Source organism: Mobula birostris, chromosome 23 (genome assembly GCF_030028105.1).
Source record: "Mobula birostris isolate sMobBir1 chromosome 23, sMobBir1.hap1, whole genome shotgun sequence".
Classification (NCBI taxonomy): domain Eukaryota; kingdom Metazoa; phylum Chordata; class Chondrichthyes; order Myliobatiformes; family Myliobatidae; genus Mobula; species Mobula birostris.
This window is the reverse complement of record NC_092392.1, coordinates 56520701-56535368: the sequence shown is the minus strand read 5'-3', so window position 1 is coordinate 56535368 and position 14668 is coordinate 56520701. Positions and strand designations below refer to the sequence as shown.

Genomic DNA, 14668 nt, shown 5'->3' with positions numbered 1-14668 from the left:
GAGGAATTTCTTCAGCTAGAGAGTGGTGTATCTGTGGAATTCATTGCCACAGGCTGCAATGGAGGCCAAGTCATTGGAAATTGATAGGTTCTTGATTAGAAAGGTCATTTAAAGTTACAGGGGGACGGAAGGAAAATGGCTTTGAGAGGGAAAATGAATCAGCTATGATCGAATGGCAGAGCAGACTTGATATGCTGATTAGCCTAACTCTGCTCATATGTCTTATGTTCTAAGATATAAACTTACACAATTTTTACAAGAAAGTTAGAACAAAAAGAATAATTTCAATGCAAGTTGATCAAGCTGTTCATAGTTTTGCTAAACTGTAGTAATTGGGGTTGTGCCATTTGGTTCAAATCCAAATAGTTGCAGGGTTGCTTGACACTAGTCACCCAAAGGAGGCACTCTTTTCCATCCTGGCAAGAGATTTCCAGGAGGATAGAGAAAGTGTTTCAATGATTTTCCCAATGCTTCCTTGACAAAATGTGCCATTGTCATTGGCATCTTGGGTCTTGTAGGGTAATGTAATTGGGAGAAATTTATTATTCACAACCACTGACATTGAGTTGGGGCTTTGTTTTAAGAGGCTAATCTGATGTGATGACATTGTTACGTAAGGATTTTTAGCGCACTTTTGTGTTTAGGTTTTGGAGCTCAATGAAATATGTTACGGGTTTCATTAAACATAAAACAGCCTCACTATGTTTTATTTGCGAAAACCCTTATTTGTGACCCCGATACTCCAAGATGATTCTAGAGTTATTAAACATGTCGGCCATCATAGTGGCATTAAAACTGTTGGAGTTTCGGGAGCAAAATGCTGTTGCTTGGTTTGTGAAGCTAAGGCCCAATTCACTGTTCAAGAAATCACCACTGATAATACCAAATTCTACTCTGTGGTAGTGTTGCTCGGAAACTCCACGGCCACAAGAGTGGCGAGTCTGCTTGAACACTTGCCTGAACACAGTAGATACCGATCGCTGAAAATTCACCTTTTACAAACTTTTAGACTATTGGAGTCTGAGTGCGCCAAACAGTTGTTCTTGTTACCCGGTCTTGGTGATGCTAAGCTGTCGGAGCTAATGGACCACATGCTATCTCTCCTGGGAAATCACCATCCTTGTTTTATTTTTAAAGAGCTCTTCATGCAGTAAATACTTAAACAAGTTTACACACCACAATGCATCTGTGAAGAACTACAGGGAGCTTGATAAAATGGCCAATAGTCTACACTCTGCTGGGCAATGATGCATCATTCCTCCTATTTTCCCTGCTTCAGTAAGTCAGGACAGGCAGGCCCCCGACACTAGGATGCCCGCAGCTACAAGACAGATGAATCTGGATCTGTGTCCTTACCACACTCGTTTTGGTAGGAACGCTGGGAAGTGCTGACCACCTTGCAGCTTCGACAGTGCCAGCACATTGGGATATCAGAGGTTTCTGAACACCGTGGGTTCCAGCTGCCAGGGTTGTCTACTGTTCACTATGGACACCCTTTCAGGGTGACACTTCCTATGTGACACGGGTGCTAAAGTGAGTGTGCTGCCAGCATTGCCTATTGATGAGAAGGCCAAGAACAACGAAATCTCACTGGAGGCTGACAGTTGCAGCAGGATCCAGACTTGCAGGACACGATGGGTGACACTCTGCTTCAGTGGACAATGTTACACGTGGACTTTGTCCTGCCTAAAATGGCTAGACCTCTGCTTGGTACAAATTTCCTGTGTGCCCAAGGTCTAGTAGCCAATTTTAACTGCCGGCTTGTGGATGTCAAGGACTATGAGTTGTTACCCCGCTCCTCTAGTAAGTTCCCCGGAATGACTCTGTCAAGCACAGGCACCAGTGCATGTGAGTTTACTTGACTGCTGGACAAATTCCCAAACCTCACTAAGCTCACATTGTCCGCGACAGTCACAGAACATGGGCTTGAGCATCACATTTCCACAACTGCTTCACCAGTCCATGCCCACGTGCCAACTGGACCCAAAGATGCTGGAACGGCAAAGGTTGAGTTTGCCAATGTGGAAAGGCTTGGAATTCTATGCTGGTCGAATAGCCCCTGGGCTTCCCCCTCCATGTGGTCTCTTAAGTCCAATGGTGATTACTGATGCCTTAACGAGGCACCACCCTCAGTTGTTACTTGGTCCTACACATCCAAGACTTTTTGACACGTTTAGGCGGAAAGTCAATTTTTTCCAAAGTCAATCCAATTAGGAGTTACGATCAGATGCCAGTGTGCTCACGGGACATTCCCAAAACAGCTGTGATAACCCCATTTGCCCTTTATGAGTTTCAATGCATGCCATTTGGACTGAAAATTCCAGCACAGACTTTCCAATGGCCAATGGACTCTGTATTGAAAGATTTAGATTTTCTTTTTGTTTACCTGGATGACATACTTGTTGCCAGTGCATCCAAATCCGAACACGTATCTCATCTCTGCACACTTTGAGCGCTTAAGCCAACATGAGTTGATTATTATAAATACAAAATACTCTGCAGATGCTGGGGTCAAAGCAACACTCACAACACGCTGGAGAAACTCAGCAGAATTCCTGCTGAGTTCCTACAGCGTGTGGTGAGTTGATTATTAACCCTGCTGAGTGTCAGTTTGGGTTGTCAACCATTGACTTTCTTGGCCATCGCATCTCCACAGAAAGTGCAAAATCCCTCCCATCAGAAATATCTGTGAATGCCCCACACTACAAAAAAACTATAGGAATTTTTAGGTATGGTAAATTTCTGTCACTGCTTCATTCAGTGAGCTGCTCAGCTTATGCTCCCCCTGTAAAGTGCACTTAAAGGCAATACTCCTAATCAAGTGCTTGACTAGTCAGTGGACGTGACCAGGGCATTTGATGATACCAAACAAGCTCTTTCTAATGCGACCCTACTAGCGCACTGGCTCGCCAACACACCCATAGGCATTACTACTGATGCCTCAGCTATGATGTGGGTGCTGTGCATGAACAGCTGGTCGAAGGTGTGTGCCAACTGCTTGCCTTCTTCTGCTGGCAGCTCCATCTTCCCGAAAGGAAGTACAGCATGTTTGACTGTGAGCTTCTCGGTCTCTATCTGGCTGCCCACCAATTTTGTTTTCATCTAGAGGGTCGCCATTTCACAGCGTTCTTTGACCACAAACCCCTCATGCACATGATGGTCAAAATATCCGCACAGCAGCAACACCACATGGCCTACATATCAGAGTTCAGAAATGATATACAACATATAAGGGGAAAAGTAATGCCGTGGCTCATTGCCTTTCACGGCCAGCCATTGAGCTGTACACATAGGAGTTGACTATACTAACATGGCAGCCAATCAAGTTATTGACCCAGAGGTCCAGGCTTACCAAACAGTAGTCACGGGATGGCAGTTGGATGACAATAAGTTTGAGGAAGCTGGGGTTGCTCTCCTGTATGATGTCTTAACTGGTCACCCTTGCCCAATCGTGCCCACAAACTGGAGATGGATTGTTTTTGACTCTATACATAGCCTCTTGCATCCAAGCTGGAAGGCCCCACAGAAATTGGTTGCACCAAAGTTTCTTTGGCATAGCCTCAGAAAGGATGTGTGTGATTAGATAGCAGCTTGAGTGAGGTGCCAGTGAGCAAAAAAATTAACCGTCAAATCCAGGTGTCATTGGCACCATTTGCGGTCCCTGAACGATGGTTTGACCATGTCAATGTGGATCTTGTTGGTCCTTTTCTGCACTCCGGCGGTTTCATACACCTTCTCACCATGGTGGACCATACCACCAGGTGGCAGAGGTCATCTGTCCAGCATCAACGACGATCACAAGCATGGCTCGGCCATTCGCCAGCACCTGGATAGCTCAGTTTGGCACCCCAACTGGTAGTTCTACTGACCACAGTCCCCACTGCACTTCAGACCTCTGGGCTGCAATGGCCTGGAATCTGGGAGTTAGGCTACCCAAACGGAATATAAGGTATTATAGGAACAGGAAGGGGTCAATAACTTTACTGGGTGTTTTTTATAGGCCACCCAATAGTAACAGGGATATTGAGGAGGTGATAGGGAAACAGATCCTGGAAAGGTGTAATAATAACAGAGTTGTCATGGTAGGAGATTTTAATTTCCTAAAAATGGATTCCAAGTACGGAAGAAATGTGGCAAATATTCAGGGGATATTTGTGTGGAGTCCTGCATAGGTACGTTCCAGTGAGACAGGGAAGTTATGGTAGGGCACAGGAACCGTGGTGTACAAAGGCTCTAATAAATCTAGTCAAGAAGAAAAGAAAAGCTTACAAAAGGTTCAGAGAGCTAGGTAATGTTAGAGATCTAGAAGATTATAAGGCTAATAGGAAGGAGTTTAAGAAGGAAATTAGGAGAGCCAGAAGGGGCCATGAGAAGGCCTTCGCAAGCAGGATTAAGGAAAACCCTAAGGCCTTCTACAAATATGTGAAGAGCAAGAAGATAAGACATGAAAGAATAGGACCTGAGCAACACTTTCAGTACGCTGGATGAACTCAGCAGGTCGGGCAGCATCAGTCAGAAATGATGAGTCGACGTTTCGGGCCGGAACCCTTCGTCAGGACTGAAGAATGAAAGATGGGGAAGGATTTGAAGAATGCTTGTAGCTTCAGTTGATAGACCAGTAATTTGAAAGACAAAGGGGTGGGGGAGTGGAAGCATTGATGTCATAGCCCTGAAAACAATGGGTGGTAGAAGGAGGAGGCGGAACCATGAGGGTCCCTATTTCACTCTACCCCCTCCCCCAGCTCCCTCATGGTTCCGCCTCCTCCTTCTACCACCCATTGTTTTCAGGGCTATGACGTCAATGCTTCCACTCCCCCACCCCTTTGTCTTTCAAATTACTGGTCTATCAACTGACGCTACAAGCATTCTTCAAATCCTTCCCCATCTTTCATTCTTCAGTTTTGACGAAGGGTTCCGGCCCGAAACCTCGACTCATCGTTTCTGACTGATGCTGCCCGACCTGCTGAGTTCATCCAGCGTACTGAAAGTGTTGCTTTGATCTTTTACAGCATCTGCAGATTATTTTGTGTTTACAAAGAATAGGACCTATCAAGTGTGACAGTGGGAAAGTGTGTATGGAACTTGAGGAAATAGCAGAGGTACTTAATGAATACTTCAGTACTCACTATGGAAAAGGATCTTGGTGCTTGTAGTGATGACTTGCAGCAGACTGAAAAGCTTGAGCATGTAGATATTAAGAAAGAGAATGTGCTGGAGCTTTTGGAAAGCATCAAGTTGGATAAGTTGCCGGGACTGGATGAGATGTACCCCAGGCTACTGTGGGAGATGAGGGAGGAGATTGCCGAGCCTCTGGCAATGATCTTTGCATCATCAATGGAGACGGGAGAGGTTCCAGAGGATTGGAGGGTTGCGGATGTTGTTCCTTTATTCAAGGAAGGGAGTAGAGATAGCCCAGGAAATTATACACCAGTGAGTCTTACCTCAGTGGTTGGTAAGTTGATGGAGAAGATCCGGAGAGGCAGGATTTATGAACATTTGGAGAGGTATAATATGATTAGGAGTAGTCAGCTTGGCTTTGTCAAGGGTAGGTCATGCCTTACGAGCCTGATTGAATTTTTTGAGGATGTGACTAAACACATTGATGAAGGAAGAGCAGTAGGTGTAGTGTATATGGATTTCAGCAAGGCATTTAATAAGGTACCCCATGCAAGGTTTATTGAGAAAGTAAGGAGGCATGGGATCCAAGGGGACATTGCTTTGTGGATCCAGAACTGGCTTGCCCACAGAAGGGAAAGAGTGGTTGTAGACGGGTCATATTTTGCATAGAGGTCGGTAACCAGTGGTGCGCCTCAGAGATCTGTTCTGGGACCCTTTGTCTTCGTGATTTTTATAAATGACCTGGATGAGGAAGTGGAGGGATGGGTTAGTAAGTTTGCTGATGACACAAAGATTGGAGGTGTTGTGGATAGTGTAGAGGGCTGTCAGAGGTTACAGCAGGACATTGATAGGATGCAAAACTGGGCTGAGAAGTGGCAGATGGAGTTCAACCCAGATAAGTGTGAAGTGGTTTATTTTGGTAGGTCAAATATGATGGCAGAATATAGTATTAATGGTAAGACTGTTGGCAGTGTGGAAGATCAGAGGGATCTTGGGGTCTAAGTCCATAGGACATGCAAAGCAGCTGCGCAGGTTGACTCTGTGATTAAGAAGGTGTACGGTGTATTGGCCTTCATCAATCGTGGAATTGAATTTAGGAGCCGAGAGGTAATGTTGCAGCTATATAGGACCCTGGTCAGACCACACTTGGAGTACTGTTCTCAGTTTTGGTCGCCTCACTACAGGAAGGATGTGGAAGCCATAGAAAGGGTGCAAAGGAGATTTACAAGGATGTTGCCTGGATTGGGGAGCATGCCTTATGAGAATAGGTTGAGTGAACTCGGCCTTTTCTCCTTGGAGCGATGGAGGATGAGAGGTGACCTGATAGAGGTGTATAAGATGATGAGAAGCATTGATCATGTGGATAGTCAGAGGCTTTTTCCCAGGGCTGAAGTGTTTGCCACAAGAGGACACAGTTTTAAGGTGCTGGGGAGTAGGTACAGAGGAGATGTCAGGGGTAAGTTTTTTGTTCAGAGAGTGGTGAGTGCATGGAATGGGCTGCCGGCAATGGTGGTGGAGGTGGATATGATAGAGTCTTTTAAGAGACTTTTGGATAGGTACATGGAGCTTAGAAAAATAGAGGGCTATAGGTAAGCCTAGTAATTTCTAAGGTAGGGACATGTTCGGCACAACTCTGTGGGCTGAAGGGCCTGTATTGTGCTGTAGGTTTTCTATGGTTCTATGTTCCTCCAACTGAATTGTGGCCTCATCACGAAGGTGCAGGAGGCCATAGATGGACATATTGGAATGGGAATGGGAAAGGGAAGTGGAAATAAACATTTTAATTCCACTTCCCATTATTCCGATATGTCCATCCATGGCCGCCTCCTCTATCGTAATGACATGAACATCAATTTCTCAAACTTCTGGTAATGCTCCCCACTCTCCCCCCCACTTCACCAGTTCCCATCTGCTTGCCTGCCCATCACCACCCTCTGGTGCTCCTCCCCCTTTTCTCTCTTCTATGGCCTTCTGTCTCTTTCACCAATCAACTTCTCAGCACCTTGCTTTATTCCCCCCCCCCCCCCACTTCAGGTCTCACCTGTCACCTTGTGTTTTTCTCTCCCTTCCCCACCTTTTAAAACTACCGCTCAGTTTTTGTATTCCAGTCCTGCTAAAGGGTCTGGGCCCAAAACATCGACTGTACTCTTTTCCATAGATGCTGCCTGGCCTGCTGAGTTCCTCTAGCATTTTGTGTGTGTTGCTCATTATGAGTGCCAGGTGATTTCATTTCTGATGCTACGACCGCTGGGTTGGCCTTTCAACAGCGTTCCACTCTCCTCAGTAAATTTCCTTTTCACCTATCCTGCCTCCCATGATGGTATGCAGCTCTCTTGGGTTCGTTTGTTTTTGTCTGTCGTGACACATACCAACTTCCCCTTAGGCCCCCTTACAATACCCTGTTCTGCGTTTTGGAACGGGGAGAAAAGACTTTTCTCATAGAGAATGCGTTTCAGTAGATCGCCTTCAACAGGGCCACCAAAATTTGGAGTATTCCACTGCCTTGCCCCTGGCATCAGCATGTCAACACACCTCTGGACGAGCCAGAGGCATCTGTGGTTTCTCCACCTATGGAACACAGGACCCAAGCCAGGTGACTCATCTGAGTTCCAGACTGGCTTACAATGCCGGTTTTAGTGAATTATATGGGGGCCTGTGTAACTGGAAGAAATGTACATAATTTACTACCACAGACATTGTTATGTAAGGTTTTTTAGCGTGCTTCTGTGTTTAGGTTTTGGAGTTCAAGAAAATGTGTAATGGGTTTCATTGAACAAAAACTGCCTCACTTCATTTTATTTGTGAAAACCTACTCTGACTGTCCAAAATAGAGAAAAAGCATTAGGTTAGTGATCATTTTCAGTTTCTTCAACCGAAGCATGCCGAGACCAGATGATGGCAGAATCTTTCAAATAATCCTTCCACAGCTCCATCCACATCATAACACGTCATTGAAGAACACACTAAAACGGAAAGGAAGCAACTCATCTTGACCCCAAGGCGCAAGATGAATTGCTTAAGAATAGAAAGAGGAAATAAAGGACTGGAGACATTGGAAAGTGAACTGGAAACATTAGATCATTATGCAGCTTTCTAGTTTTCATTATTTTTTTCTCAAAGTTGAAATACCCCAAAAGCGGCGTGCCAGACATTGATTTAGCCTTTTTTAAAAGTTGCTCAATAGCTTCTGAAATCAACTACCAGAACATAGAAAAATTCTCCAATTATCATATACAAGCAGGCTTTCCATTGACCTTATGACCCAGTTACAGTGATTCAAAGTGTTCACTCCATCTTGGGTCTTTGTTTTTGGATTTCAGCCACCATGGGGAACTTACTGACAGAGACACATAGGTGTAATGCAACCAAGCTTTTTCCACTAAGAGTGGGTGAGACTAAAACTAGAGGTCATAGGTTAAGGGTGAAAGGTGAAACACTTAAGGGGCCCCTGAGGGGGAACTCCTTCACTCAGAGGGCAGTGTGAGTGTGGAACAAGCTGCCAGCAGAAGTGGTGGATGCAAATTAAAAGAAATTTGGATATATACATAGATGGTGGATGGTGTGATGGTGGTGGTATGGAAGGCTATGGTCCAGGTGCAGGTTGATAGGACTAGGCCGATTAATAGTTCGGCAAAATGTAGATGGGCTGAAGAACCTGTTTCTGTGTTGTAGTGCTCCATGACTCTATGTAAATAGCAGCTAGCATAGATGCAGTGGGGTGAATGACTTCGTATTGTGCTGTGTTATTTGTGAGCATGGCATGACTGATGTATGAATGATCATTTCAAAGTAAGCTTGAAGAGAAATGTGCAGTGCAGAACCACTTATCACTGCATTCATTTTCTATATGATAGCAAGTGCTGGTAACGGATGGAGTTGAGATGTGTAAAAGACACAGGGACCACGGAAGGTATAGGCTGAAGCTTGTCCTAGGACCCCTAATATGCTACAGCCAGCAGGACACTCTGCATTTCTAGGCTACATCCAGGCTTTTGCCACCACTGAGCCAAGGAAGCTTTCCCCTTACTAGATTTTCTGTCTTTATCTCATTCCTGCATTTTCCCCAATCTCCTTTACAATTCTGTTGTAATCATTTATGCTCACTCTGGCCACAACTTTTCTTTGCATACTTAACCTACTCCCAATTTTTCACTATCATCCATTTTGCCTGCTGATTAGTCCTAAACCATCACCTTCCTTTTTATTGTTTGCCTGTCCCACTTGCCTATGCTCTCTATTTAGTTACTCTCTAACATAAGGTTGGTGTTGTGGATAGCATAGAAGGTTCTTGTAGGTTACAGTGGGATATTGACAGGATGCAGAGCTGGACTTACAAGTGGCAGATAGAGTTCAGCCTGGAAAAAGTGTGAAGTAATTCACATAAGAAGGTTAATTTTGAAGGCAGGATACAGGGTTAATGGCAGGATTCATAGCAATGTGTAGGATCTTGGGGTCCATGTCCATTGATCCCTCAAAATTGCTGCATAAGTTGATAGGGTTGCTAAGGAGGTATATGGTGTGTTGGCCTTCATTAGTTGATTCTGAAACAGGTCATCAGCTCAAAACATTAACATTTGTTGTTCCCACTGCAGGTTTCCGAGATGTGCTGCATTTTGTGGGCTTGCAATTTTTATTCCAATAGTTTATGGCTCATGTTCAGCAGGAAGTAGAGAAATCTGGTAGCTGTGGTATACTCATGAAGCTTAGGGCTACTTCAACCTGCTCTTCTTTCTAATCCCACAGGATCTGTGCCAACTGTGTCCTGTTTCTATTGAGGACAACCTCTCACACATAAGAGGAAAATGGATGACAGCTTCCAGTCTAATCATTGCGATGATAAATGCAGGGCTGAACATTTTCCCAGGAAATGAATCCGAGAAATATGTTAAGAAAACTGAAAAGGTAAGCAGTGCTTCCTTTACGGATATTAGCAGCTGTGCTCTGCCAGTGAGGTTTGGATACTCAGCAATTTGAAGATCAGGAAAAGTAGTGGTCTAGAAACTCTGGCCTCTGCAAAATATGTGTGATTGCATAGTCTGAAGAGGGACATAACTCTTTGTCTTGCTCCTGTTTTAACATGTTTGCCCACTTAAAGTCCTTGTGTTTATTAAAGATGTAGAATGTTTAGATTTTATTTGTTTACTATAGGAAAACCTTATATTCTAAAATTAAGTAGATCTGTACATTGGAATTTGTTCATTATTGTCATCAGTACTGAGATACAATGAAAAACTTTTGTTGGTGTGCTGTCATGCATCTCCCTCTGGAAGGGGAGCTGATTAAACTTTCACACCACTACTGGAAGTCATTTCCCTTTGCTTATTGAGACCTGTTACCCAACTCATGTCTGTAAGGTATGTACAGGCCTCCAGATCCTTATTTGTTGATCTGGCAATGATGGAAGAGGCGGTGAACTGACCAGAGATAACTTATCAGGGAGCTCAGTAAGAAGGCAGGAGCAGAGAGAACACCAATGTGAGTAACTCAATGCCAGGAGTCACTGGTCAGTGTTAAACTGAAGTTCTGAATGTCTACACTCACATGACCCAGGTTAGTATGGATACAATTCAGGGCCATGCAAAATAAACCATCGTTATGCACACAAAATGCTGGAGGAACTTAGCCAATCAGGCAGTACATATGGAGGGAAATAAACAGTCCCTATTTCAGGGCGAGACCCCTCATCAGGAGTGGAAAAGAGAGAAGTAGAGGGATGCCCCTTTCCTTTCCCGTCTTGAAGAATCTTAGCCTGAAACTTCAACTGTTTATTACCTTCCATAGATGTTGTGTGATTTGCTGACTTCATCCAGAAATTACTTTGTGTTGCTCAAGTATTCCAGTATCTGCAGAATATCTCATGTTTATAAAGAATTGTTACCCTCACTTCCTACAGTTTGAAACCTCACACGTATCTTACGGCTCACACACCTTTTCCACACAGAAACTATCTCCCACGGCCTGTTTCACTGACTGGGTCTGTTTCAAGTGAGGCTCTCCAATTCCAGAGCTATTCAGCCTTTCTCCTGGTTCACCTGCTGCCCCCTCCAGTTTACCTGCCCATCACCTCCCTCTGGTGCTCCTCCTCTTCCCTTTCTTCCATGGTCTTCTGTTCCCTCCTATCAGATTCTCCATTCTCCAGCCCTTTATCTCTTTTACCAATCAACTTCCCAGCTCTTTACTTCACCCCTTCCCCCTCTCCTGGTTTCACCTCTCACCTTGTACTTCTTCCTCCCCTCCCCCCAACTTCTTACTCTAACCTCTCCTCTTCCTTTCCAGTCCTGATGAAAGGTCTTGGCCCAAAACGTCAACTGGTACTCCTTTCCATAAATGCTACCTAGCCTGCTGAGTTCCTCCAAAGTCTTGTACGTGTGGCCAAAAAAACCAACAAAAATGGCAGATGAAATGTAATGCAGACAAGTGCGAGGTGTTGCACTTTGGTAGGACCAACCATGTACAGTGAATGGTAGGGTAATGAGGAGGGCAGTAGAACAAAGGGATTTGGGAATACAAGTCCATAATTCATTGAAAGTGGCAGCACAGGTAGATAGGGTCATAAAGAAAGCTGTTAGTACATTGGCCTTCATGAATTGAAGTATTGAATACATGAGATGAGATTTATGTTGAAGTTGTATAAGATGTTGGTGAGGCCTAATTTGGAGGATTGTGTGCAGTTTTGGTCACTTACCTACAGGAAAGATGAAAATAAGGTTGAAAGAATGCAGAGAAAATTTATGAGGATGTTGCCAGAGCTGGAGGATCTGAGTTACAAGGAAGGATTGAATAGTTTAGGACTTTATTCCTTGGAATGTTGAAGACTGAGGGGAAGTTTGATAGAGGTATACAAAATTGAGGGATAGAAATGGGATAAATGGAAGCAGGCGTTTTCGACTGAGATTGGGTGGCACTACGACTAAAGATCATGGGTTAAGGGGAAATGAGGGGAAAATTCTTCACTCATGGAGTCATGAGAGTGTGGAATGAGCTGCCAGCACAAGTGGTACATGTGAGCTCAATTTCAATGTTTAAGAGAAGTTTGCATAGGCATACGGATGGTAGGGATGGCTATGGTCTGGGTGCAGGCAGTTTAAATGGTTTGGCACAGAGCAGATGGGACAAAAGGCCCGTTTCTGTGCTGTACTTTTCTTTGACTCCAACTCATACACATAACATATGAAGACACCTTCACAAACTCCCACAGCCTCCAATGACTCGGTGATTTCAGCCAATGGAGACCATCCTTTATGAAAGTGAACCCATGGAGAGCATCTGGCTGAGATGGGCTAACCACTCAAGTACTAAAGACCTTTGCTGATCAACTAGCTGGAGTGTTCACTGACATCTTTGACCTCTCGCTTCAGCAGTTTGAGGTACCCACCTGCTTCAAGTAGGCTTCAATTATACCAATGCCTAAGAAGAATGTGTTAACCTGCCTCTGTGACTATCGTTTAGTAACACTTATGTCCATAGTGATGAAGTGTTTTGAGAGTTTGGTAATGAAACACATCAACTCCTACATGAGAAGTGACTTGGATCCACTCCAATTTGCCTGCCATTATAACGTGCCAAAAGCAGATGCCATCTGATTGGGTCTTCGCTCAACCTTGGAACGTCTGGATAGTGAAGATGTATACATCAGGATGCTCTTCATTGACTATAGCTCAGCATTTAATTCTGTCAGCCTCTCAAGGCTAATCAATAAGCTCCAACACCTAGACCTCAATACCTCCTTTGCAACTGGATTCTCAATCCAGTTAGGATTGCAACATCACCTCCACAGTTTCCATCAGCACAGGTATGACTGTTTGCTTAACCCCCTGCCCGATTCACTTTATACTTATGACTGAGGCTAAACACAGCTCTGATGCCATATTTAAATTTTCTGACAACACCACTACTGTTGGCCGAATGAAAGGTGGTGTCAAATCAGAATATAGGAAGGAGACTGAAAATCTGGCTGAGTGGTGCCACAACAACAACCTCTCACTCAATGTCAACAAGACCAAGGAGCTGGTTATTGAGTTCAGGAGGAGGAAACCAGGGTTTTCATGGGGCAAACGAAAGTGGTGAGGGCCAGCAATCTTAAGTTCTTCATTGTTATTATTTTAGAGGATCTATCCTGCGTCCAGCTCATAGGTGCCATTACAAAGAAAGCACACCAGTCCCACTACTTAGAAGTCTGCAAAGATTTGGAATGTCATCTAAAATTTTGACCAACTTCTACAGATGTGCAGCAGATAGTATATTGACTGGTTGCATCACGGCCTGGCATGGAAATACCAATGCCCATAAACAAAACTGACAGAACGTAGTGGATACAGCCTAGCCCATCACAGGTAAAGCACTCCCCACCACTGAGTAGATCTACATGGAGTGCTGTCACAGAAAAGCAGCATCCATCATCAAGGTTCCCAACCATCCAGGCCATGCTCTCTTCTTGCTGCTGCAATTAGGAAGAAAGTACATGAGGCTCAGGACCCACACTACCATGTTCAGGAAAAGTTATTACACCTCAACTAGCAGGCTCTTAAACCAGAGAAGGAAGCTTCACTCAACTTCACTCGCCCTATCACTGAACTATTCCTGCAACCTATGGATTTACTTTCCAGGACTCTACATCTCATTTTCTCTAGACTTGCTGCTTATTTATTATTAGTATTTCTTTTCTTTTAATTTTGTCTTTCAAAGTTCAAACTAAATTTTATTATCAAGGTACTAATATGTCACCAAGGTTCATTTTCCTGTGAGCGTACTCAGCAAATCTATAGAATAGTAACTATGACAGGATCAAGGAAAGACCAACTATAGTGCAGAAGACAACAAACTGTGCAAATGCAATTACAAATAGTGTAAGCAGAGTCACTGACAACATTTCAGTCTCTAGACAAACACTTAAATAGCCGAGGAATAGAAGGCTGTGGGTCAAGTATTAGAAGATGGGGTTAATAGAAGTGGTTGCTCTTTGGAGATGGTGTGCCGAACGGCTTGTTTCTATGATGTGCAGCTTGATAAACTCTATTCCTGGATTACTTTAAAGCGATAATCTGGAGTATTTTTAATCAAAAATATTTGTACCACAGAACAAGCAACAGGAGCAGGAAACATACACACAGATGGCTCTTGTGACCTCTGCAGTAGCTTTCAGATGGAGCAAGTGGAACTTGTCCTGTGAGCAGGAGGAAATAGTTCTTCAGGTAACTGTAGCAAATAACTTGCAACCGTATGGCACTTTAACTCTGCAAAACATCAAGGTAGCTAATTGACATCTACCCAAAGGTAGATATTACACGGCCATGGAAAATTACTAAAAGCTAGTCTGATGTTTTTCTGCACTTTTGATACTTTAAGATATTTAACCATTGGTACATGGTGTCACTGATTCCAGTGCATTTGTTCCATCACAGTAGTTTATGTGTTAAATGTCCCTCACCCAGTACTATTGTGTGGAAGAGGTCAGGGTCAGTGCAGCTAATAACCTCTTGTTACAATGGCATCAGCAACACTAATGTATTTGACCAGCTGAGCCTCTTGCTACAGGTAGACAGATTTTACA

General features: G+C 44.0%; 1 protein-coding gene across 3 annotated transcripts in view; it reads left to right on the top strand.

Annotated features, from left to right (window-relative positions):
• dnai7 (dynein axonemal intermediate chain 7) overlaps nucleotides 1–14668 on the top strand; it is a 112161-nt gene that overhangs the window by 95869 nt on the left and 1624 nt on the right. For all 3 annotated transcript variants that reach the window (XM_072241615.1, XM_072241617.1, XM_072241618.1), the window contains 2 exons: nucleotides 9862–10020; nucleotides 14196–14309. In XM_072241615.1, the coding sequence (XP_072097716.1) occupies nucleotides 9862–10020; nucleotides 14196–14309 (273 nt within the window). The remainder of the gene's footprint in view (nucleotides 1–9861; nucleotides 10021–14195; nucleotides 14310–14668) is intronic.